Source organism: Eleutherodactylus coqui, chromosome 6 (genome assembly GCF_035609145.1).
Source record: "Eleutherodactylus coqui strain aEleCoq1 chromosome 6, aEleCoq1.hap1, whole genome shotgun sequence".
Taxonomy (NCBI): domain Eukaryota; kingdom Metazoa; phylum Chordata; class Amphibia; order Anura; family Eleutherodactylidae; genus Eleutherodactylus; species Eleutherodactylus coqui.
Window position 1 is genome coordinate 155,114,086 of NC_089842.1, and position 25,250 is coordinate 155,139,335.

General features: G+C 44.6%; 1 protein-coding gene across 3 annotated transcripts in view; it reads left to right on the forward strand.

The window, feature by feature from the left end:
• Positions 1 to 25,250, forward strand: part of NIN (ninein) — a 99,119-nt gene that overhangs the window by 14,408 nt on the left and 59,461 nt on the right. For all 3 annotated transcript variants that reach the window (XM_066608033.1, XM_066608035.1, XM_066608036.1), the window contains exons 2-4: positions 8,217 to 8,410; positions 14,214 to 14,295; positions 24,063 to 24,232. In XM_066608033.1, coding sequence (XP_066464130.1) covers positions 8,237 to 8,410; positions 14,214 to 14,295; positions 24,063 to 24,232 — 426 coding nt within the window. In that variant the 5' untranslated portion in view covers positions 8,217 to 8,236. The remainder of the gene's footprint in view (positions 1 to 8,216; positions 8,411 to 14,213; positions 14,296 to 24,062; positions 24,233 to 25,250) is intronic.

Sequence of the window (25,250 nt, forward strand, 5' to 3'; positions counted from 1 at the left end):
TCTACTCTGGTTAGAGCCTGTTTGTGCTGTCCTCTGAAGGGAGTAGTACACACCGTTGTAGGAAATCTTCAATTTCTTAGCAATTTCTCGCATGGAATAGCCTTCATTTCTAAGAACAAGAATAGACTGTCGAGTTTCAGATGAAAGTTCTCTTTTTCTGGCCATTTTGAGCGTTTAATTGACCCCACAAATGTGATGCTCCAGAAACTCAATCTGCTCACAGGAAGGTCAGTTTTGTAGCTTCTGTAACGAGCTAGACTGTTTTCAGATGTGTGAACATGATTGCACAAGGGTTTTCTAATCATCAATTAGCCTTCTGAGCCAATGAGCAAACACATTGTACCATTAGAACACTGGAGTGATAGTTGCTGGAAATGGGCCTCTATTCACCTTTGTAGATATTGCACAAAAAACCAGGCATTTGCAGCTAGAATAGTCATTTACCACATTAGCAATGTATAGAGTGCATTTGTTTAAAGTTAGGACTAGTTTAAAGTTATCTTCATTGAAAAGTACAGTGCTTTTCCTTCAAAAATAAGGACATTTCAATGTGACCCCAAACTTTTGAACGGTAGTGTATATTATTCTAATTTTCCGTAATGCCAGGGCTTGACGGGGACCGTGATGGGGACAGCAGTATCCCTGCCTTGTGTTCTCTCGCCCAGGACCACTGCAGAGAATCTGACATTGATGGATTTGCTGGGTTATTCGTGTTATATGCTGGCATGCTTGACTGGTCTTAATACATTCCAGTGGGCGGTGAGAGCGTCTCGTACTCATTCGGTAGAGAAGTGTGTCCATGACCGTATCCATGGCCGCCATTGTTCACACGGATGTGTGACTACTACTACAAGGCCAGGTTTACACGGGGCAGGTTTGCGGTGGATATTCTGTGCCTATACCAATGTATAGGGTTCCCACTGCGTGGTACGCCGAGAGGTACAGCATGCTGCCGTGTATTTCTTGAGCGTATCAATACGCAGGGTCTACACACACGTGCATGGATCAATGAATGTCCACTGACTTTCATGGACCCCATTCACCGTGTAATATGTGGAAACACAGTCATGGACATGAGCCCTAAGGCCACTCTAACACACGTGTTCACAAAACGCAGCGTTTGAAACCGTGGCATTTTGCGTTGTTTGAATGCGTGTCGTGGCATTTGACAGCGTTTTTTTAATGCACTCCATCATTGTGGTGGGTGAAAAAGCGCGTTAAAAACATGAAAATGCACCAAAATGGAACAGACAGCGCTCGAAAATCGTGGCTTTAAAACTCTGCATTTGAGCGCAGGTCTGCGAGGCCCCATTGAAATCAATCTGACAATAATTCATTGTACAGGCGTAAAAATCAAACTACGATTGGCCTGTGTGAAGAGGCAGTCATTCATCTATGAGCGACTGCCTGCTCACTCAGAATAGAGGTGGCTGGCCGAAACAATTCCCGGCCCACTCCGTCTCACTGAGCAATCAAGCGGGATGATTGTCAGGTGCTTCTGTGCCCAACAGTCGTCCCGTGTAAAAGGGTCCTAATGTCCAGATTTTGATGCAGATTTTCAAAGGAGTTTTTGGGACGTTGGCATTTTTTCGGTTGACCTGGTTTCAGGATAGGTCAACAATAGATGACTGGCAGGGATCCGCCTCTATTGGTCTCTGCTGGTCAGCTAATTCACGACACCGCTGTCAGTATGCATCGTGCAGGAAGCGGATTGCACAGTTCTTACTGCAGTGGCCTGAGTTGGTAGTGCAGGCGCAGATCCCACTGAATTCAATAGTAGCTGCTCCTGTACTACCAAGCTGCACCGCTGCGGTATTTACTGGGCTTTTCCTCTTCCTGCGCTGTCTTTACTGAATCAGCTGATCGCTGGGGATCCAGATCAGTGGACCACAGCCAATCCTCTATTAATGCTGTATAGTGACTCTAGGTCATCAAATATGCCCAGATTCCTAGAAAACCCTTTAATTCGACATCAAATCTGTGTCAAAATCCGCGTGTTACACATTGATGGAACGAAAATGTAGCAACACCATTTGTATGATGTCAACTGCATCTATGTAATGACCGAACAAGTGCATGGAGACCACCTCTTCGTGGCGACAGTCTCTTGCTCTTTGCCCTATAAGTATTGCCAGTGCATAATAAAGTCACTTTTGTCCACTGGCGCTGAGCTGCACTACCAGTTGCAGCCATTGGACAAAGGTGGTGCTGTTTCTGGAGAAATGACCCAAATGAAACGGTCCCTTCCTAATATAGCAATATGATAATTACCTGTGATCGACAGCTCACTCGCTGGGTAACCCGAGATCATTTACATGGTGTTGTCTCCCAAGGCGTCATATGCTTATTGGTCGATATGACAATATTTTTCTTTTATTGACACTTTCAATCTAATCCATAATTAGATATTTTTCTTCCATCCCTCGAAGCTCTTAAATCTGACTAATTGCTGTGGCTGGAAGCTTCCCGTCTCTGCTCAGGTTGCAATTATTGACTATAAATATTCAGATGATGATTATTTATTTTTTTTAATCCACAATTCATATTCTTAAGGGTTTTAAATATTCACGAGATGGCGGTATAATTCGCCGCTATTTGCATTCATTCACAGCTGTTTATTTTGCTGTTTGGGCTTCGGCTGCCAAGGGGGTAAATCACTTACAATACTTCCCTTTGTTGGGAAAATCACTTTGGATAATTTAGCTATAAACGTAAACACTAAATTGGTCCTTAAAGCAATTGTTGGGGGGAGGGGAGGACGTGAAGTGCCACGAATATTTGTGTGGGGGCAGGGCGTTGTCGTTTGTTAAAGAGCGTCTCCATCCTGATAAGTCTTCGGGAATGCTGCCGCTCGGTATTTGACTTGTTGGCGCTGCAGTTTGTGCTTCAGATCTTCTCTTCTTCCTTCCATAACTGGGGACAGAAACTGTCACCTCCAGAGTTTCGGCCAGGTGGGTCACCTCACCTACAGATGCTCATTTTTCTCCTCTTGGACCATATATACATGAGCAATTGCGATATTGGTCCGAGAAACTTGGACAGTTTGGCGCTCGTAAACATGCAGTCTTTACCTGCAATTGCAAGGGATTTTGTGAGGAAAGGCATTGCTGCAAATGCAATTTTCGCATTTGTGAAAACTGCACTCTTCTATAGCAAAAAACACATTCCACTCGTATGCAAATCGCATTTGCATGCGGGTGCGATGTCCATGTTTTTTCACTCAGCCGTAGGAATGAATGGGCAATATCACCCCAAAATACAGACTCTGTCTGATATATAAACACGTATAAGTGTATAGAAAGTAATGGGCTGCTCCATCCATATCACAATCAGATGAAATGGGTGCGAGGAGATCGCCCGTGTAAATCCAGGCTTACACATATGACGTGTTGTATAGAGCTAGAATCTGACAGTCATGGAAGGCTCTGGCTCAGTTTGATCACCAGGGTCTGACCTGAAGCACCACTGAGGGTCTGTCCTAAGGGGCCAGGGTGCTCATGGGGTTTATGGTGGCTATAGAAGTATTCCGTTCTGTCAAAACGTGGCACTTGTAACTGGGCTCTGCCAATACAGCAGCCTTTTGGAATCATCGATTGTCTGCCTCGTGGTGCTGTGGCCCCCTCTGTATACTGCATTAAGGGGTCAGTCCCATCCAAAATACAGGGTTATTACCAACGATCTCCCATTTATTGACACGCGGATACATACATTTAATATTAATGGAAACAAACCTCAAAATGTTTTGTTGCAAAACATCAAAATGTTTCCACATCAGAGGTGATCAGTGTGACCCCCTTTGTCACTCCGCACACATCGAACCTACAGTCAAGTTCTGCCATACATGTAGCGGATCACGACTGACTGATGTGATGCCACAGATCCTGCATGGTGGGTGGTCAGGGGGCATGTAGACTCCTACACTCCCCCAGAGATAAACGTCACAAGGTGTTAGGACCGGGGAACATGGAGGCCAGGGAAGAGGTTCGCCATCATCACCACCGGCACGGCCAATTCATCTTTTTGGTAGTCGCCTATTGAGCTCACTGCTGACTTCACTGCGGAAATGGGAGGGATGCCCCGATCTGTTGGGAGGTGAAACCTGGGATTTCCTGTTCCGGCTGCGGCAGAAGCCATATCTGTAGCATCCGAGTGCGAATTCCCCAGGATTGTTTCCTGATGGACAAAGTGGGGGCCGTACACCTTCCTACAGGTTACAGCGCAAAACACACTGGCCGTGGGAGTCGCTATAGGCTCCACGAGACAAGTAGATCCCCCTCCAGATTCTGATATGTTTGTTACCCTGAAGGATGGAAGGCGGCTTCATCACTGATCACTAAAGCCTCCATGAATCCATGGCTTCCCATCACAGTCTGCATGCTCTCACAGACCGCCGCCGCGCTCTATCGCACAGTTTCAGCCAACAACAATTGCAGTTAGTGGGGATAACATCGTAAACATTTGCGCAGAATCTCCCACACAGCCGTCGGCAGGACATCCGTCCTCTGCTTGCTGTGACGGTGGATTTCTGAGGACTTCTAATGAGACTTGCACAGACGCGCTCCGCTGTTTCCACGCTTACTGGTGGACGGCCGCATAGTTTTAACTTACAGATGCAACCTTTTCTCTTAATATTGGAGAACCACTTCTAAATCGTGCGCCCGCTGGGGGAGCTTCACCAAACCAAATAACAGACTGGTAGGCGTGAAAATCAAGGACACAACGCTCTCCTCTCTCCGTTGGCAGCCATTTTGTCTCCTATCCCAATAGCAACGATTACAGCAGAATAAAACTTTTTGAGTCTCCTTTAACAAAACTGTCTGAAAGCAAGATGTCCTTGTTGCCCATGGCAACCAATCACAGCACAGCTTTCATTTTACCTTAGCAGCTAGAGACATGAAAGCTGTGCTGTGATTGGTTGCTATGGACAACAAGGACGTCGTACTGTCAGACAGTTGTGTTAAATGAAAAATCTTGAGTTTCTGTTTCCATTGATATCAAATTTCTGTATCTGAGTGTCAAAAACTGGGGGTTTGGGGTTTTCACATCAGGAAGATCATGTGTAATAACCCCGTATAATCGCCATCATATAGTCTGCGGCTCACAAAGACCCTCCGATTACCAGGAGCCCCCCCTGCACCAGCAGACCCCTGTAATGTCTCCATTTCTATTCCGCTCATGTCAGTCAGTGCTGAACCCTCCTGTTGGTTTTTAATTTCTGCAAATGTCATTTATGCAAAGAAATTGCCGTCTCCATAAATGTTTGATGCTGCGGGGCTTGTTTGTAGCGCGAGGACGTTTGTTGGGATGTGTTTATAATTGATCTGGAGCGGAAAACTTGCCAATATGCACTGAGGAGACCCTGTAGGAGAAGCGTGCTGGCGCGTCGTGTTCACTGCACAGTCAATGGCCGGTCGTTGGCAAAGCTGGTCAGTCCAGTAATCGGAGTCTCTACCACAATATTGGGGGGTAGAGTCCTGGGTACATAGCCGGTCGGAGGCAACACCTGCATGGAGTTTGTCCTGGTTCTCGCACTCCAGAAACCTACTAATCAGATGAGTTGGACTATAAAGCCCAATGTGAACATGGACTGATGTAGGTAAGGACCATCTCTGGAACCGGGCGACCCGCGCAGATTTTATAATTAAAATCCACCCATGGACATTGGGCCTTACTCGTTACTTACCTCTCTTCTCCCCTACAAAATTGCAGAGTGGCTTTGGTGACTGTTGCGGCCAATCACAGGCCGCAGCATCACGTTCCGAACTCCTTGCATCATGGCGCCCAGGATGTGAGTGCTGATGCCAGGAGAATGAGCGGCCTCTGGTTTTATGCAGCAGTCGCCTGACTTCCAGTCGGGTTTTCACCCGAGCAGCTCTGCTGTTTCTTAGGGAAAGAAGACTGGAAAGTACCTCTTTGCTTGTTATTTTAAGTCCTGCCCAGCCACTTAAACAGTTTTTTTATTTTTTTTTTATAAATACTCGGACAACCCCTTTAACTCGCAGATTTGTCCTTCAGGAGTCTAGGAAAGCTGGGTGATAAAACTATGGAAGCTGTTGTTGTGCCCATACTATTTTTTTTTAAACTGCTGAGTTTCTGCTCACATATCGGTGGCTCACTTTGAGGCCTCTGGGACATTTCGGGTTCAGAATGCCAGACAAATGGCGTAGCATGCTGCACTATTGTGTTCAGTAAAATACTGGAAGGCATACCTGAAGCTGAATAAACCAGATTATAATCAACAGGGCACTTCCAGTCTTTCTGTTTGCTACTAGGACAGAGCTAAGTTACAGAATTGGCGCTGTTGTGAACCAAGTCTGAGTTAGTTAGTTATTTTTACGCAGGACCACTTAAAACTTGTGTTTTTTTTTGTTTTTGTTTTTTTTTCTTCCAATTTTTAGAGGCAGAAAATCTGGATCTAAATAGAACTGCTCAGTTGTTTCATGGCTACTTCTCAATCCCTCGTATTTATTACTGAGGACCTTTTATGTTCCCATGACAAAGTCACAAGAACTTAAGTGTACCCTCCTCGCCTCGCCTTGGGGCGCTGGAAACAACGAGGTTGTTGTATGCGGCTCATAATCTACTGATTAGAGGTGCTCTCCGGATTTATGGCAGTAAGGCTCAGTCATTGCTTTATGAAATGTTCTGCAACTCTGCAATATATTTTGTTTCAATGTCCCATAATTTTCCAGATCTTGGCTTGCTGTCAGTGAATGGAAATCTTATGGTATACATCCAGAGGCTGAAACTGATAATATCCTGCAAGAACATCACTGGGAAGCTTTCATGTGTAACAAACTGGTTGGGCGGACATCTTCGGATAGCCAGATTTTCTTGGAAACGATACATTTTCCTTTTTTTAAAGGGATTTGGTTAATAATTATTACATTAACCACAGACTAAGCCTCCACTAACAGCCCGGACAGAAAAACAAACTTGTTACTTCTATATTTTCTGGTGACAATGACGTTAGACAAAGACTCTGCTATTTCAGGACAATGACTTAATCGTAATCGCTAATTACATTGTGCGTGCTGGCAGCCACTCAAGTCTCGCTGGCAGAGAACTGCACCATGAAAGTGTAATGTAATCATGGGGGGAACAACCAAGAGAAACATCTTTTGATCATTTCTAATGGAATTGATGAGATTAACCATTGCAATGCCATTACCCTGGTTTTTAAAGGGACATATACCTTATTAAGGGGAGAAAAGTATTCTATTTTATGAAAAAATGGACACCGTAAAATAAAATGATGACTGGGGGAAAGGGAGGAAGAGTCAAAGCACAGCCCTCTTGTGTCAGATTTGCAATTTGTGGGTCTTAGAAAGCTGGGTGACTGCTGATATGACCTCGGTGTTTGTCATGGAAGAACCCCAATAATTCAGAACCATTGAAATTTCCGTATCTGTAAGTAGCCGTGGACCCATGTAATCTGCTGAGTCTGTACCTGGGAACGTAGCATCAAGGTGGTTGGCAATGAGAGCAGCGGAGATGGGAGGGCAGCGGGGCCAGGGAACTGTGACAGCAGTGGCCCCTAAGAGTCTCCGAGAAACCCGGAGATGGTAGGGCAGCGGGGACAGGGAACTGTGCCAGCAGCAGTGGAGTGGTCAGCACAGAGAGAAGCGGAGAGAGACGGCCAGCAGGGACAGGGCAGGGAACTGTGACAGCAGCGGCCCCAGCAAAACGGGGTTTTCCTGCGAGAAACCCTGAGAGATGATGGCACGCTATCGGGGTGGACAGGGAACACCGCATCGGGGTGGTTGGCACTGAGAGCAGTGGAGATGACAGGCAGAGTCCGGAGGGGAGAAGATGGAAGCGGAGACCCGGCGATGATGGCTAGCAGGGCAGCGGGGACAGCCAGCCAATCAGCAGCTGTAGGCCTCACCTATATCTCAATACAGCTCACCCATCTCTTCACCCCTTGCTTCCAGTGGAGACAAGATACAACTGTACTGTCGTTTTTATTAGCCTGTGAAAGGAGCCTCTAAGTTTTGCATATGATTTATTGATTCCTGTTGGCCACATCAGAAATGGCTGCTTCTCTTAGGATTTAGTCGCCATCATGAAGAAAGTCCAAAGTCTTGGTCCACTTGAAGCGCTGTAAACTTAGGAGTGGATTTATAGTTAAATGTTGATGACCTCACAGCTGTAATATTATACAGTTATTTCCACATGGTCCTTGTAAATAAATAAATGTACTTTTTCTGTTTCAGGACAGAGTGGTGGCTATGGGATGGAGCAGGACCAGTATGAGGCTCGTCTTAAGGAGCTCTTTGATAGTTTTGACACCACAGGCACAGGGTCTCTGGGACAGGAAGAGCTGACGGACCTCTGTCATATGCTGCAGCTGGAAGAAGTGGCCCCCTCGCTACAACACGTTCTTCTTCAGGACAACGCACTTAGCCGGGTAAAAAAAAAATCACGTAATGTGAGAATAGAAAGCAACCTGAAAAGTGGGGGAGGGGTGGTTAATGGAGCAGCAGACATACCAGAAATGAATTACAAGGCATGTTATCTGGCTGCGTATTTTGTAATGAGCAGAATGGTCAGAGACTCTGCCAGCTATGCTGTAGTCAGGCCTATCATTTATCTAGTTCATTGCAACCTGTGTCATTCTGTATTTAAGGTCGGACATACTGTCGTAGGAGGGCCTTGGAGCATGGCATTATACATGTTGCACCCCCACATCACTTTGGCTGCACCCCATTCCAAGCTATCTGCACTAACCACTGTTATTAGTGAACAGTGGGTGATAGGGGCTCTGCCTCCTGATCTATGACTTTTGCTAATGGGACTTGCTGCAAAAAGAAAATCTTTGAAGTCTTATATCAAACTTTAAAGGAGTTGTCTAGTTATAAACTATTTATGGCCTATCCTCAAGACAAGGGTTTAATAGTAGATCAGTGGGAGTCTGCTTCCTGGGACCCCAGCTGATTAGCTAGCCATTGTACTTTTGCACCGAGATCATTTCTGCAGGAAGTGGATAGCTCTGTTCTCACCGTAGTGGTCAGGCTTAGTATTGCAGGCTAGTTCCCACTCATTTAAGTAGAAACTTAGCTTGCAATGCTAAGCCTTGCCACTGCAGCAAGAATGGAGCTCTCTGCTCCCTACAGAAATCAGCTGAGTGTGTGAGCATGCTGGCCTAATGAAGAGCTGATTGGTAGGGGTCTGCCACCTAGGTTCCACACCAATGAATGACCTGTCCCTTGAATAGGCCATTGATAATTTACAACTGGACAACCCTCCTTAATTCTGGTGCTGCACAGCGTAGCGGTGCTATTTATAGTTGGGGTGTGTGTAAGTGTAATATTGGAGCTAGCCCCTTATAGTGGGGGCCTACATCCTGTTCCATAATGGGCTGGGGAGTCAACTGGCGCTCTTGCTTTGGGATGGAAGTTAATATCAATGGATGTGTGCAGGGCTCTTAAACTGAGGCTTGGTTGAGAATTCAGTTTGTGATGCATGGTTTGGGGGTCACCACTTCAGTCCCTCATCTCTGTAGGGTATTTTAAAAGCACTGATAGCATTTCCATACAGACATAGGGCTGCTGTCCGATTCCTAAGTGAGCAGTATGGTAAAGGAAATCTGTGTAAATTAAAGTAGAGCTGAGGGGAATGAAAAGCCTCATGTTTGAGAGGTAGTAGTTGGAATTTAGATTTAGGAGCTGGGTGTAGGGCTGTAGTAAGAGGCCTTCATTTTGGTGTCTAAAATGCATTTGAATAGATTTCTGCTCCTCTTCCTCCCTCCCCTTCCAGTGTCCTCATTGTGTTGTCTTCAGTCATAATGCATATTCATGAGATGTCATGACAAATGCTTGTGGTCGCCTTCCTGGAGGGTGACATGTCTGGAAACAAAGACATGAGATTATAGACTCAATTGCTAGGCAGGCTGAATATTTTGATTTTTGGTTTTGTCTATCCAGTAATTTAGTTGCAAGTAGGAAAACCTAAAAAACAATTGGTTAATTATTAGAATTAATTTTTAGGTTCTACTGTTTCTTTAGAGAGGTGTTAAAAAAAAAATCAATGAAATATATATAATTTCTCTCAGCAGCTCTAGCATGTACATGGAAGGGTCAGAGAATATGTGTAGTGAGGTGCTCAAGGGCTGAATATATTTAGCTGCAGACTCTTGAAGGTTGTCTGAGATTGAGGACTCTTAGGGATAAGTCTGTCTCATAGCCTGGACTGCTAAATGACTGGTAAGAAGCTCAGGAAAGACGAGAAATTATTTTTGAACTGAGAAACCAGTGTGATACGACGTCTTGGCCTGTAAATAGATGGATTTACAGTTAACACTACATGGATCTCATTTATACCACAATGACATGACAACTTATGTGGGCCCACTTAATGGGAACTGTCCGAGCACCAGACGCCAGCCCAGCATCAAGGAGGCTGTTGAGATCAAATTTGACCGGTAGTCAGCTGTGTTCAAGTGGCTGCCAACAGGTAACTGAGCAAGAAATCGCTCACCTGTCGGAGTTGCTTGGTTTTTAGCAGAACTAAAAATCAAGCAACTGTTGGGCCGTGTAAACAGGAGCCACTCAATGTTTGGGCGACTTCTCTTTACTGTGAATGGAGGTGGACGGACAAAACCTTCCCTGGCTGCTCTGCCTCCGTTAACTTGAATGACTTTCATGCCTATACAAACCACCGGAATGATAGCCGGGCAGTAGCCTGTGGGATGACTGTCGGGTGTTTATACGCCTGATAGTCCTCCTGTGTTAAGGTACCCTAACTTGTTGCGCAAAGACTACCTTCAAAATCCATTCACAAGTTCTTAATTGAATTAAGCTCATTGTCTTGCTGGGAAAACCACCTTTCTAATTGCAGTTGTGTTGCAGACTACAGCAGAATTCTCGCCGCGGGACCCGACCCGAGCGCCTGCAGAGACGAGCGCGTACTCACCCGCGCCCGGCGGCCCCGACTCTTTCATGTGCCGGCTGCCGGGCAGCCGGCGCATGCTCAGACCGGAGCCGGCGGCCGGGTGAGTGACGTATCTGTGCGAGGCTCTGCGAGCCCCGCACAAAAATAGGACATGCCGCAGTTTGTTTGCCGCGTGAGATTTCGCGCGGCCAAACCGCGGCCGTCTGCATAGGAGTGCATATTGTAATGCACTCCTATGCAGGCTTTGAGCAGCGGAAATCCCGCGGGAAATCCCGCCGCGGGATTTCCACCCGTGTGCAGGAGACCTTAGTGGTTCATTTTTCTCATCTAGGCAGAATACCAGCTAGATCACTTTCCATTATGTGACAGGATGATAGGAGTTGTAGTGGATGGGAGGTATATTTCTCCGGGACTCCTATTATCACTCTGTTAAGCAGCAGGGAGCAAGCTCACCTGCTAATTAATTAATTGCCATCTCTAGTCTGCCTGTTAAAAGGCAGAGGAATTGTGCAGTCCTTTTTTTTTTTTTTCCCTCTTCTGGAGATAGACACCCAAACCTGTGGGAGCTGCTCACTAGTTTGGGAAAAACCTATGTAAAGTTAAGGAACTGATACCTGGACTTATTTTATGTGGTTGGGCTGGAAGGGCTAGCCTTCCAGTCGGCAGTTAAAAATGTTCTTTTGTATAGTTGGGGTCAGACGGGCAGATGTGTGTTTTGTGCAATCATCTGAAGACGCTGATGTCTGTATAGCAGCACTATAAGTTTTCCTCCCATTTATTTAAAGGGTTATAAAAGAATACTCCTTTAAGACAGCTAGCAAAACCAATTGCCTAGTGCAAGGCCTAAAGGTGAAGATGATCTGTGTGTTTCGTGCTGGTGAAGATGTCCCTGGTTACTGGTCAAGTTGCTATTTCTTTTTCACTACATTCTCATAAGATTCTATTTAGTTTTTATTTTAATTTTTTTTCTGATATTCTGTTCCGGAATTTATTTTCCCGAGCTCGCCCTATCTGACCTGCCACCTTGTAAGTTCCTATTAGTTGGTTAGCAAAGGAAAAATGCTAATAAGACCAAACAGAAACAAATCACGAGTTACGCTAATTTGCCATAATTTCCTGTTAAGATTCTGTTGCGCTCCGCACAATTGCATCTTGAATTAGACTGATTAGATTGTGTGGCTAATTTATGACCGCCACCACTTTTATCAGGCTCTTACCATGTAGTATAATCCCTTTGGGTTGTATCTGATCTGGTCACGGTGAAATTGCTTCAGGACTCAGGAGCTGGCACCATCTGTCTTACTGTGCAGCTGTGTGACTCTGAAGACGAGGGCAGATTGCACCAGAACAATAGGAATTCCTCCAATGCCGGTCATTTTACTTTTTGTTCTCCAACATCGCCTTTTTATCAATATTTTTGAAATTCTCTTTTATTGATTAAAGAAAAAAAATGTATATGTAAGAGATTCTTTGTTGTAATTCTGCATTCAGGAAGGTTGCTATGCAGTTTCTGCATAACGTTTGGTTGCAGTCTAGCAACAGTTTCGGCCACCAGAGGTGACCAATTTGCATCTCCATGCTTTTTAGAACAGGGTCGGGAGGGGTATCATCACTCCTTAAGCAGAGCACCTAAGAGGTGAGGAGGTTTATAAAGCCATCCTCTGGGGAATATGTAAATAAGGGAGTTTGAAACCTACCTCTGCAGCGCCTCCTATTGGAAGGCAGCATTCCGGCAAATCAATGTACGTCTTTATAACACAGCTAGAAGCCTACTGCAAACTGATGAGGGGCAAAAAAACCCGAACAGCTGTATGTGTTATTGTTATAAAGACTTGTATAAAGGGTCTGACATTGACTTGCAGAAATGCTGCCTTCCAATAGGTGGCACTCCGGAGGTATTGTTCTATCTTCCTTATTTGCTTTTAGAACAGGTCACCTTCCAGATTACAGAACTTCTGGTCTGCTTCCTATGTCTAACCACCTATCGTGAAACTACAGTACATCTACCAGCTACATGCAATTAAAGGGATGGGTTCAGAATAAACATTGGTGGATCACCATGAAGATATGCTGAGACTGGTTGATTGGTAAGGGTATTAACACAGTGACTATGGTCACATCAATAGCAGTATAGGTAATGGTGCTAGGAAAGTACTGTCCCACTTCATCTCCTGGCAGTTCCACTCTGCTTTTACTACCCAGCTGCACGGTTGCCCTTTGAGTTGGATCGCGGATTTCTCGCTCAGCACTTCACCTTCTATGTGAAGCACTTAGTGGGGACCATTGACACGGAGCGAGAAGCCAGTGGTAGTTCTAATTCCGACTGCAAGTCAGCAGTAACTACTTGCGAATTAAGTGAGCGATATTTTGCATTTACACTGCACAATTATTGCTCAAATTCGTTCGTTCGGACGCATTTTGAGCAGTAATCCTTGTGTAAATGGGCCATTAGTGGAGGCATCAGGAGACCTAGAGATTCTAGTGATAAGCACATCACATTGGTTAGACCCCTGCTGATTGGGCGTTGGTGACATCCTAGGTATATAAACCTTAAGGCCCATTTACACAGGATGAATGTCAAGCAAACTATGCCCGACACTCATCTCTGTGTGTACTCGCTCCCATGCTGTAACACAGGAGCGAGTATCGCTGGCTCGCTCACAGAGCGGCCAGCAGGCGCTGGGACGGCTGGAGGAGATTTCACTCCTTGCTCTCCCCTGCCCCTCTTCATTCACTAACACAGTGGCCGTTCAGTACTGAGTGGCTGCTGTTTAAAATCCTGAACGATGATCGTTTAGTGTAAAGTACTGAACAGCTGCTGTGTTAGTGAGTGGAGACAGGCGGGGGAGAGCGAGTAGTGAAATCTCCTTCAGCCGCCCTGCTGCGAGCCAATGATACTCGCTCCTGTGCAACAGCATGGGAGCGAGTACATGTGGGGTCGAGTGTCGGGCACCATTTGCCCGACAGCCATCCCATGTAAAAGGGGCTTAACAGCATACTCATGGTCACAGCATTGTGAGCAATCAACAGACAAGAGTTTTATCTTTGATCTTTCCCTGGGTTCACACTGAGCAGTTACCATTTAGGGATTCTTTATAGAAACACACAGTAATGCTGCTAGTTCTTGGAGAATGGATAGGCTGAATGTCGTCATTGTGTGCCTCTTGTGTGTAATGTGTATTGTTCCTCCTCGGTGACTGTTGCTACTTTCTATCAGAGCAAGAACTCCAGAGATTTGGGTTATTTCCAGTGTGAGAATTTGGTGCATTAATTGTTCTCTGGTGGGAAATTGACATAATAGCTTGTCTTTGTTTCCATAGATTCACTTTGACCAGTTTAAGGAAGCCCTTATTGATGCCTTATCCAGCACACTTTCCAGTAAGGAGAACTGCCCTGAACCAGGTACATTGCCTATTATAGATCCAATTCTGTTTGAGTTCTCATTAAAGAGTGTGTGTATATTTTAGCAATCTCATGTTATTGCAATATCAAGCAACTTTTCAATGGTCTTGGGATGGGGGAGTGTTTTTTGTTTGTTTACAACACCTTTTGGTGATTCTTCTGTCTCCAGTTACAGACTACACAGAAACCCTGTGTAGTCTGATCCCAGGTTATTCTCTCCTGTCCTCTTCTACTATGTAGCTTATCAATAAAAGAAGCAGAGGGGCTAGAGTAATGGCTAACTGCAGGATCAGACTCCACACATGGACGCCCACACCAGGAAAAATGTGATATTACTTGGCACCCATCTACATTACATAGTCTTGTCTTGAGTCTCCAAAAGCAGGAGATTCTTGAGCATTTTGATGGGATGTCCCTATTGGCCAGTGAAGGTTATTTTCCCATTTTCTATAACTAAAGCTTAATCATCGCATTCTTGCGACTTCCTGACACAATTTTCGTTTTAACTCCTCAAAAGTTAAATGTTTGCTTTGTGATAACCTTTGGCGACAAGTTGTCTCAAGCCATTGAAAAGCTATTGTATAATTTTTAAACCTGGGGTCTTTTTACAGGAGAAGCTCATTGTTCACATTTCCTCGTAATTTTTTTCATCATCGCTCATTCATTCTATTGTTGGTCTGTTGAAGGAGTCGGGGAATACCTTGAAATGGTTTGCAAACAACTGAACACTCGTCTTTTACACGGAATGACTGGCAAATAACGAACAGTGAATTTTATACCTGCACAAAATGAACGACAAGCAATAAGCAAACAAATTGTCATTGGCCATGTTTATACTGAATGATTAGTGTTTAGTTTTTGCATGATTTAACAATTATTTGAAAAATAGTCGTTCCGTGTAGAAGGGCTCTTACCATCCTGTTATGCTGTCACCCTGGGAGATCAGCGCTCCATCTATCAGTCTGGCTCTTTTTCTGTGTGTGCACTCCCATAGAGAAGAGTGGAGTGTACCAGCACAGAATGAATAAAAAGGGCCACGCTTATAGACAGAGCGCTCACTTCCTGGGGGGACAGTGCAGGAATGGGGAGCCTGGTAAGTAAAAGGAAAAAAGCAAAAACCTATTGAACTCAGCAGAACCTGTTCTATAAGCACCGAGTTTATGGTGCTTATAGGAGTTGACAGGTTCTATTTTAATGGGGATTTATTATGACTATTAAAACTTCTACAGCGCTGGGCCTGTTATAAAATAAAAAAATAGATAATACTCACCTCTCCCAGGACCCCCAAAGTGGAGCTGGGTGGTGAACACTACTCCAGCCTTTAAGTGGCCACAGTAGTCACATGCGCCCCCCCCCCCCCCCCCCCCCCCCCGCCCGCCTGTCCACTTGGATCGGGTGCGGGGTCCGAGGAAAGTTTTTAGTACGATCAATTTTTTTTTTTTTTAAACTTTATAGCGGGCCCAGCTGCTGGAAAAGTTTTTATAGTCCTGATAAAAGGTAAAGTCTCCTGGTGCAAGCACCAAGTCATGACTGACTCTTAGGGTGGCGTCTCATCGTGATGTTTTCTTGGCAGACTGTTTTTGTGGGGTTGTTTGCCATTGCCTTCCCTAGTCATCTTTACCCCCCCCCAGCAAGCTGGGTACTCATTTTACCGAACTCGGAAGCATGGAAGGCTGAGTCAACCTTAAGCTGCGACTACCTGAACCATGCAGGGATTGGGCCCGCAAACCTTCAGGTCGTGAGTGAGAGCTTAGGACAGCATTTCAGATTATACCTTAGGGAATGCCTATATACACACTACAGATCAGAGACGTGGCGTGATTAACTTACATTTATCAAAGGCAGGATAATGAATGTAGCACGGAGAGGAAGAGCACAGCATGTAAATGATGAACTGAAGGCCCTTTTACACGAGGCGATTATCGCTTTGGTTGTTCAAACCCCCCGCGTTTCTGCGGGGTTTGGAACGATAATCGTCCCCTGTAAAAGCATGCAGAAACTGAATGACTGTACGAGAGTCATCAAGTTCAGTTTTAAGCATGCTTAAAATTTGAAAGCCCATCGTTCGGTCTAAACGGCAGTACTGAATGGCTGCTGCTTACAGTGAATGGAGAGTGGGGAGACAATGCTCCTCCAGCCGCCCCCCCCCCCCCCCCCCCCCCCCCGATGGCTACGTTGTGAAGGATCCAGCAATACTCGCTCCTGTGTAACAGCATGGGAGGGAGTATACACGGGGGCGAGTGTCGGGCATCATTTGCCCGACACTCGTTACGTATAAAAGGGCCTTAACGCAACAAAAGCCATTGCAAGTGAAAGGGTGAACGGTTATGATAACGTGTTAAGCCATGGTAAGCTTTGCTACATCTGTACCTCCAGAGGCTCAGCATCTGACCTGGTCATGTTCAACCGTCACTGTTTTAGGGCTTGTTACATTGTAGCAGTTCGGATGGTTTCCTGGTTGCAGAATTTTAGGCAACATTTCTGCCATGTCTGAAGATGCAATGTATCACAACTCCCATGTTCATGACTCGTTCTACTGTAGCGGAGCTCTGCCTTGTTAGGCCTCGTGCATGTATGTCATCAGGACACGTTATTTACTATGTTCTATTTCATCATCTATACATTGTAGCACAATTGTCCCCATCACAATCTGTTACTTTGTTGCCGTTTCCGTTTGCAGGCGGCTAGTGTTTTGCTGCACGGTTCATTGTGTCCGCTGTTTGTTGGATAATTATTGACTTTGCCAGTTACATGTGAGATGTTTGCTCTGCTCCTCTGTGTAGTACCTGAGTCGGTTTGGTGTTCGCGTGTTGCTTGGCGACCGGGACTCCTTAGCTGTCACATAGCCTGACGATCACTCAGTGTTTTGTTCTCAGAAATTAATTGCATGGATTTAATCTTGTAGCTGTTGGATATGTTTGGGGAGTTATGAGGAAGGCTCAGGTGTCTGCAATGTGACTCTGACATTGAAGTCAATATTGTTCTGTTTATGCTGTATTAATCATTCTAATAATTACGTAGACGCCTAAATCGTGTTACAGTGGCTGTCTGGAATTGTATGGCTGACTTCTTTTGGAAACTCTGCCACTCCTGTCCGTAGTCTGAGCTTTGTATTGTACTTGGCTCTATTTGAAATGAATATGGGCACAGTTTTTTTTTTTTTTGTACCCAATATCTTTTAAATTGACCATGTGCATATAATAATCTTTATTTGTATAGCGCAAATATATTCTGCAGCGCTTACATAGACGGGGAATACAGAAAGACAAAAGTACAAAAATTACAGAACCACGGTTACATAGTAATCAATTGATGGAGACAATAGGGGTGCGAGTCCTGCTCCAACGAGCTTACATACTACAAGTAATGGGGTGATACAGAAGGTAAAGGGGCTGGAGATGTGCACGGTATGGCGAGGTGGAGTGTGAGGGATGCTATACACATAGACAATGGTCAGACATTTAGCCGTGTGACTGCAGAATCGGTATGACTGCAAGGGCAGTTGATGGTGGCTAGCAGGGATTGCAGTCAGTAGGTCAGGGAGCATGTTATCAGGCAGCGTACAGAGGGGTTTGGTTTAGCAGATATGATATGCCTCCCTGAAGAGGTGCGTTTTTAGAGCACGCCTGAAGTTCTGCGAGTCCTAGATTGCCCGGGTAGCCTTTGGTAGTGCGTTCCAGAGGACTGGTGCTGCTCTGGAGAAGTCTTGGAGGTGGGAATGACAAGTTTGAATTAAAGAGGCACTCAGTCTGGTTTCGTTAGCAGAGCGGAGAGCCCGGGCTGGGTGATGGATTGATGAGGGAGGCAATATAGGGGGGCGCTGTGCTGTGGAGGGCTTTGTGGATGAAGGTAGCGAGTTTAAATTGTATTCTGTATTTGACGGGCAGCCAGTGCAGTGACTGGCACAGGGCAGAGGTGTCCAAGTAGCGGCTGGACAGGAAGATGAGCCTTTCTGCCGCATTCAGGATGGATTGGGGGGGGTAGAGTCTGGTGCAGGTGAGGCCGATCGGCAACGAGTTGCAATAATCGAGCCGGGAGTGGATGAGGGCAACAGTAAGTGTTTTTAGCGTGTCCGCGGTGAGAAAAGAGCGGATTCTTGCGATATTCTTGAGGTGCAGCTGACACGTTGGGGCAAGAGATTAGATGTAGGGGGTAAAGGAGAGATTGTCTGAGAGAGATTATATAGTCTAAGTTGCCCCATATCAAGCCACCCTATTGGCTGAAAAATCTTTTAAACAAGCTTTTTTTAAAACAAAATAATTGTCCTGTGAAAACAGAGGACCCATTTACTATTTATTACCTATTCTCAGGATGATAGCCCTGTCAACTTTGCAGTAGCCAAGTCTATGTTTCTTGAACTCCCATTGAGCTCCTTCCAGGCTGTTGGCACTGGCTGCGGGCTTGGCGATACCCTATCCTCCGTACTGATTGGACAGTGTCATTGTGCTGGGACACACCTCTAGGAGCCAGTAACACCCAGTTGTCAATGTATACATACATATCTAGTAGTATAAGAGTAACACAATGCAGAATTATAAGAAAAGATGATCTATGTGAGTAATACAATTCGTTACCAAAACTGACATTTCAGGAGAGATTCCAGGACCTCTTCCAACCTCCTCTTTCGTAATTCAAAGGCATTTAGACCGAAGGGTTAAACAAATGGATGCTAGGAGATTCCAGAATACAGTGTCCTCCATAGAAACCTGTATTTTAGTCCTGGCTACATTTCCTAATCATGATTGTATCCTGATGGATGGTCTGCTCCCTGTCGTCCTCCGCCCTCATCCTACTTCTTGCATTAGTCCTACTTTTGAAGTGAAGAGGTCATTTAGACCTGAGGAGAGTACAAGAAGGGAATAGATGGTTTCAAAGAGACTATTGAGCTAAGATTCTGCACAATAGGCTGCCCCATTAATACAAAACTCTTGGGGTTTTTACAAGGCGAAGACTAATCATAGGCTCCCAATTAAATCCAGCGAATGCATCCTTCAATGCTCACGGTCTGCTGCCGGGACTCATACAATGCAATGGGTTTAGAGTCTCAGAGGGGGCAGGAAGGCAGCTGTATACCCCTTACGAGGGGCTATAATGACTTTACAGTACCAAAGTGCAAATGCTTTTCAGCTGTGCTTTAAATTGGAGCATAATGGGGAGTTTCTTAAAGGCAAAATACACTTTTAACAAAAAGGTCTTTATTGGAAAATTGAAATCTCAAGCCAAAGAGTTTATTATTAAAGGGATAGTACATCATTGTATGAGACAATTAGAAATGTGCTAAACTTTATTTCAGTTCTTAGTTTTCAAAGTTCGCTTGCTGTCAGTGAATGGAGACACCCCTGTTTATATCATTTTAGCTAAAAACCTATACAGATCTTGTACTTTACACAGCTTAAGGTTTGCTGCAATTACATTCTCTATGAGCTAAACGAATGAGTACAAATCGCTCCACTGTTCTACCCTTGTGCTACCACATATTGGCTCCGATAACACAGCAACCTAGAGGCCAGGCTTTTTAGTTCATAGAGAATTGACTGGACTGGATACAATTGTAACAAATTAGGTCCATACAGGTTTTTTTTAGCTTCTGGGTATAAACGAGAATGTTTTTGTTCACTGACAGCAAGCAGAGATCTTGGAAATGACTAGGAAGTGAAATACTAGATATCTTAGAAAGCTACAAAACTTTCCAGATGGCTCTATGTAACCCTTAAATGGATGTGTTTCATTACTCTAATTCCCTTGTCCATATTCTTGAGTTTTTTGTCTTTTCCAAAGCCTCCTGCTCCCAAACTTCCATGTCGCCCGGCTCTACATTTGATCTCCATTCCCCTAATGACTGTACGTCAGATAATATCTCATTTTTGCAATTAGTCTTATAAGGCGCCATTAGTGACAGAATTTTTAAAAGCCTCGTGATGGCTCCGCTTTCATCATCTCCTCTTGTTCTGAATGTTTAAGACATAACTCTGCTAAATTAGATTCTTGGAATGTGAAGCAGGAAAATTAAAGTTTAATTTTTTTTTTTTTTCTTTTTTTTGTTTTTACCCAGTTCATCAACTGAGCGTAAACATTATTAGCATGCAGATCCCCTTGTATAATAACGTCCCGCTGATATGACACTCCTACATCTATTTACAGCCAGTCATGTATGTCCTGGTCAGATCTTCATCGACATCTGCTCGCGCCAAGATAGGTAGCCATGATTAAATTTGTCCCTCGCTAATAAATGAAGGAGATTAATGGAAGACTGAGGGCCAGAGGTTGCAGTGTTTGACCCTGTAGCGGCGGTGCGGAATACAAGATTGAGGTGGGGAGGGGTTTTAAAAATGGGTATGATTTAATTTCCTATTGAATTGCATGTGTCCTATAATTACAAATTAGGCTTTGGCGCAGCTGTACCTAGGAGTACTTTACCAAAGGAGTCGGGTACGGATGTAGCACACTTTAACTTGACATTTAATGCATTATCTACCGTGACCTAGCAAAGTTTTTGACACCTCGTGTGCCGATTGAGGATTACTATATCACGGTATATAATGCGTTAATTGTTAATAAAGTTTGCTACAGCTGCACAGAAATGGCTGACCACTGCCTACTGTACAGGGTCTGCGATAAACATTACTACTCCCTTCATTCAACTCTATAGGATGGTTCTTTACAGACGCTGAACAAGCAGGGATGAGCAAGAAGAGGTAAATCTATACCCCTGTATAGCTACAATTAAGGCTTTTTTTTTTTAAAATTTTTTTTATTTATTTTTTTTCTTTCAAAACGGACTTCACATGGACAGCATATATACAACTCTAGATTAATCAACGTGGCAAGACCCACCATTTTTTCACGGATTGCGTGAAAAAACTCATGCGTGCACTACTCTGATCTGATTTATGGCCAAGACTCGCCCATTCAAGTCAGTAACGATAGAAAAAAAATGGACAACACTGGAACACCATCCGTTTTTTGGAGGGTCGTGAAAAATGGCTGGCATACAGGAGTGTAAAAAAAAAAAAAAAAGTGGACTCACTGACCATATACAGAAGCCACTTGGAACTGCACACAGAAAAGCACCCTTTTTATGTGGATCCAAGCTAAGGATCCGCAGTGACTTTTGGCCTCAGTTAGTTTGCCAGTAGGGCCTATATGTCTGATCGGGGAAGAAGTTGCATGCCATTTACAAGAATTAAGATGTGTTTGGAATTCTTGCAATTGTTGCGAGTCGTTTGCAGCTTTTCCCTCACAGGGGCGCAGCGATCAGGTGGTGGCCCCATGATTTAAAAGTTATTGTGAAGCCCTAGAGCAATAGTATTTTTAAGTAGCACAACTTCAGGCGAGTACTTTTGCTGGCAGGCCACTGAAGCTCGTTCTTGCAATTCACACTAGTAAATCATGCTAATTAGAATATTGCATTCTGATTTACTGACGGAGGCTTTGTCTCTATGATGTGCAGCCATTATGAATCCGGACAGAATAACGCTAGCGCTTCACACAGAGATGAGGCCCGCTCCCTGCTGCTGCTGCTGAAGTTGTAGGGGCAATGTATTATAACCAAATAAAATAGTTCTCAGGGCTGGATATTAAATAATGTATCTGGAGAGCCCCAGATAATACACTTCAATCTCTCTGCTCACTATTAAAGGAATACATCTGCAGGAAGATATTTCATGAGGTGTTTTGAAGTGTTCAGCTCAAAGACTTCTTTTCATTGATGTGACTGCTGAAGATGTTTTTGTGAATTTTTTTTTGTATGTGTGTGATCACAATCAACACCTTTTTTCCTTGCTCCCCCTGCACCTAGTCTTTTAATCTGAGATCTTATTAATGTCATGTCGGCAAGACTTTTCTTTTGCCCTTGAACCACATAATGGAATATAAATTAATGGGACCAAATCTAACAACATTATATAAAAAAAAAAACACTGAAGAACACAAGGGAAACCCGACCACCCAAGTTTATATTGTGCTAGTTGTAAGGTTCCCTTTGTTCATCTGGATAATAAGCTTGCCGTGTACAAACGGTGGAGGCTACTCGCAGCATGTAAATTGGGCAAATCGTGTAGCAAGGACACGTGTGTGTGTGTGTGTGTGTGTGTGTGTGTGTGTGTGTGTGTGTGTGTGTGTGTGTGTACCATGAGGCAAAAAGGACACGTAACCTAAAAACAGTTTTGTTTTTAGCTGCTTCTGGATCAACCTGTCATTTGAGTTCCTTTATGGCAGTGGTCCCCAGCCTTTTTTGCACTGGCTTCAAGCAAGACTATTTTTCCATGGCCCAGCGGGGCATGGGTGGGGCTTTGGTCATATGGGAGCGGGTTATGGAGGGGGTTGGAGTTCAGTGCATACTCCCCGCCAGTTCCCTCGCAGCTGCTGTCCTTTCGTTCATGCACCTGCTGGCACCAGTGCCACTTGTGGCACTGTGCTCCCCAACGGACTTCCATCTCAGGACCTGCCAGCACCGCTTTGCTCCCCCCACAGTGTAGCGTATGTCGTCGCATCTCCCTGCCAGACGGCACTTCAGAGGTGAGACCGTCGCATTGCACGGCAGCGCCCCCAGTCAATCAGAACCTGAGGGCATCTACAAATGTCAAAACTGCTGTATTATGTTGCCACCCCAAACTTCCGGTGGTGACAACAGTACCAGCCCCCTAACACTGAAAGATGGCACGCCCCGGAGCCGCATCTACTGAGCTACAGCAGAGCATGCTGTCAGTGTTTAGTGCTGGTCTATGGCGGCACCGCAGACCGGCAAGAAACCATCCCCCCCCCCCCAAAGGCCCGTTCCTGGTCCACGGACCAGTGGTTGGCAATCCCTGCTCAATGGTGCTTGGTGAAAATGACATGTTCATCCAGAAGAAACTAAAAGCAAAACTTCTTTAAGGTTACTTGTACATTCGACCTCAAGGTGGCTTGTCGATATGGTGGGCTTGTGTGATTATGAAGCAACACCTTCCCTAGGATGAGGTTGGCCAAAACATTAATCCTTCAAAAAAAAAAAAATAGGATATTCCTGCTGACTCTTTACGTTCAGTAAAAAGAAATAACTGGTTATACATAAGATCACTGTTGGTTGAATAACCCTTCAGCTTGCATTGTTTCACCATGACTTCCATCAAAAACCTACAAAAATGGCTCAACCATGGGTGCTATTCAGCTCATGCTTCCCTCTCAATTGAATACATTGGGGGGGGGGGGGGGGAGGATGGTCAAGCATGACCCTGTACAAATTATTACAAATTAAATTGCTATTAAATCCTACAAAGATTGGTGAAAACCAGCAAAAAATATCAGATGTGGCCAGTAAAGGATTGTCCTTGACGTTTACCTATTGTCAGATGCTTCCAACTCATGCTAGATCACTTGTGCAATTTCGTTTTCTTGGAGTTTCTGGATACCAATGAAAATATCAGATGTGGCTGGTCTAGGAGGTTGGTAAAGGTGCATGATATTACAACCTCCAGTCCTTGGCCTTTACCTGTTTCGTGTGAAGGAACTTGTCGAGACTGTTGACAAATGCTCATTTGTATAAGCCTGTTCATTTGAGCATCCTGCTGGTAGGATGGAGGAGCTTTCTAAAGGTTGATGGGTGGACACCTTCCAAAAGTCGTGTTTCTTATTTCCGTTTTAATTAAATCTAATTCTTTTTGAAGGGATTTTGCTTCATTATCTAACGTTTTCCCTTTCGAAAACCCTGTTATCACAGGAAGCCAGAGGCGCTTCTATCGATCTCTGCACAGTGAACTAAACTACTTTATTTTGATTTTCAACACCAGATTGCTCCCCCGAAGCCCAACCTAAATACATCAAAGATGGAAAACGGTATGGACGCCGTTCTGTGCCGGAGCTTCAAGACTCGCTGGAAGAGTTTGATGAAGAGACTGTAATTGAACCTGAAGATGAAGGGACGAGGTCCTCACAGGTCAACGCCAGAAACTGCGAAGAGGTAAGAAGATAAATTAATTTTATGGCTTTAGTGGAGACATTATTTTTCATTGCCACCTGGTGGGTAACTGCTTCTTGCTCGGGATCCTCACTAGCTGCTCTTTGTTATTTTTGGTAGGTCATTTTCCATCTGTGTGTTTAAGAAACTAAACTGCTTGCCTCTTGGATGCTTTAGCTTGGAAATGTTATGGGGTCAGGATGGACAGGTGTAATTTATAATTCTAAGTGACCATATCTGTCTGCATGAACCCATCGGGCCCAGATTTCATCCATTGTAACATTATCTGAGCAGATTTATTGGTTATTATAACTGAGCACTAAATGTAGAAAAGGTTACATTAATTATATATGGGCAACATGGTGGCTCATAATCATAGCTAGGCTTTCCTTCACCTGGAACATAAATTCTGTTGGCTTCCTCTACCTTGTGTCTAAATGCCCTGTTCAAGTCAAGGTGGCTTGTTTTGGGCCTGACTAGTCCCCATTGCTGATCCTTTGATTAGCTCTGTTGTTTTGCTCCACTTGAACCTTGAGTTTTAATTGGGGTTTGTATTTCTCCAAGTGTTAATATAGAACTAGAGATGAGCGAGCATGCTCGGATAAGGCAGTTACTGGAGTGAGCATCGCTCTTCTCGAGTAACTGCATTCTTGTCCGAGCAGGCTCGGGGCGGGGGTGAGCAGGGGGTAGCATATAGGTAAATCGCCATATATAGTGTACCAAGGGTACGGAGAACATAAAGCAGATGTGATTTTACTCTGCAAATAAGGTGAACACTCCATTCTCCAAGGACTTGAGATTTTTAACCATGTACAATGAGCAACAAATACACAGGTGGCGCTGGGATGTGAATACTGATTGGCTTCTCCTCCCGGTGTGACACGCTCGATTTCAGTTCCAGGGGCTTATAGATCATAGTTTTTCTTCTTCTTTGGGATGCGTTAAATGCCTGGTGCAGCTGCTCCTCACAATATGGTTAATTATGTTTTCTCTCCCTGTCCTCGGATTGTAGATCACACTG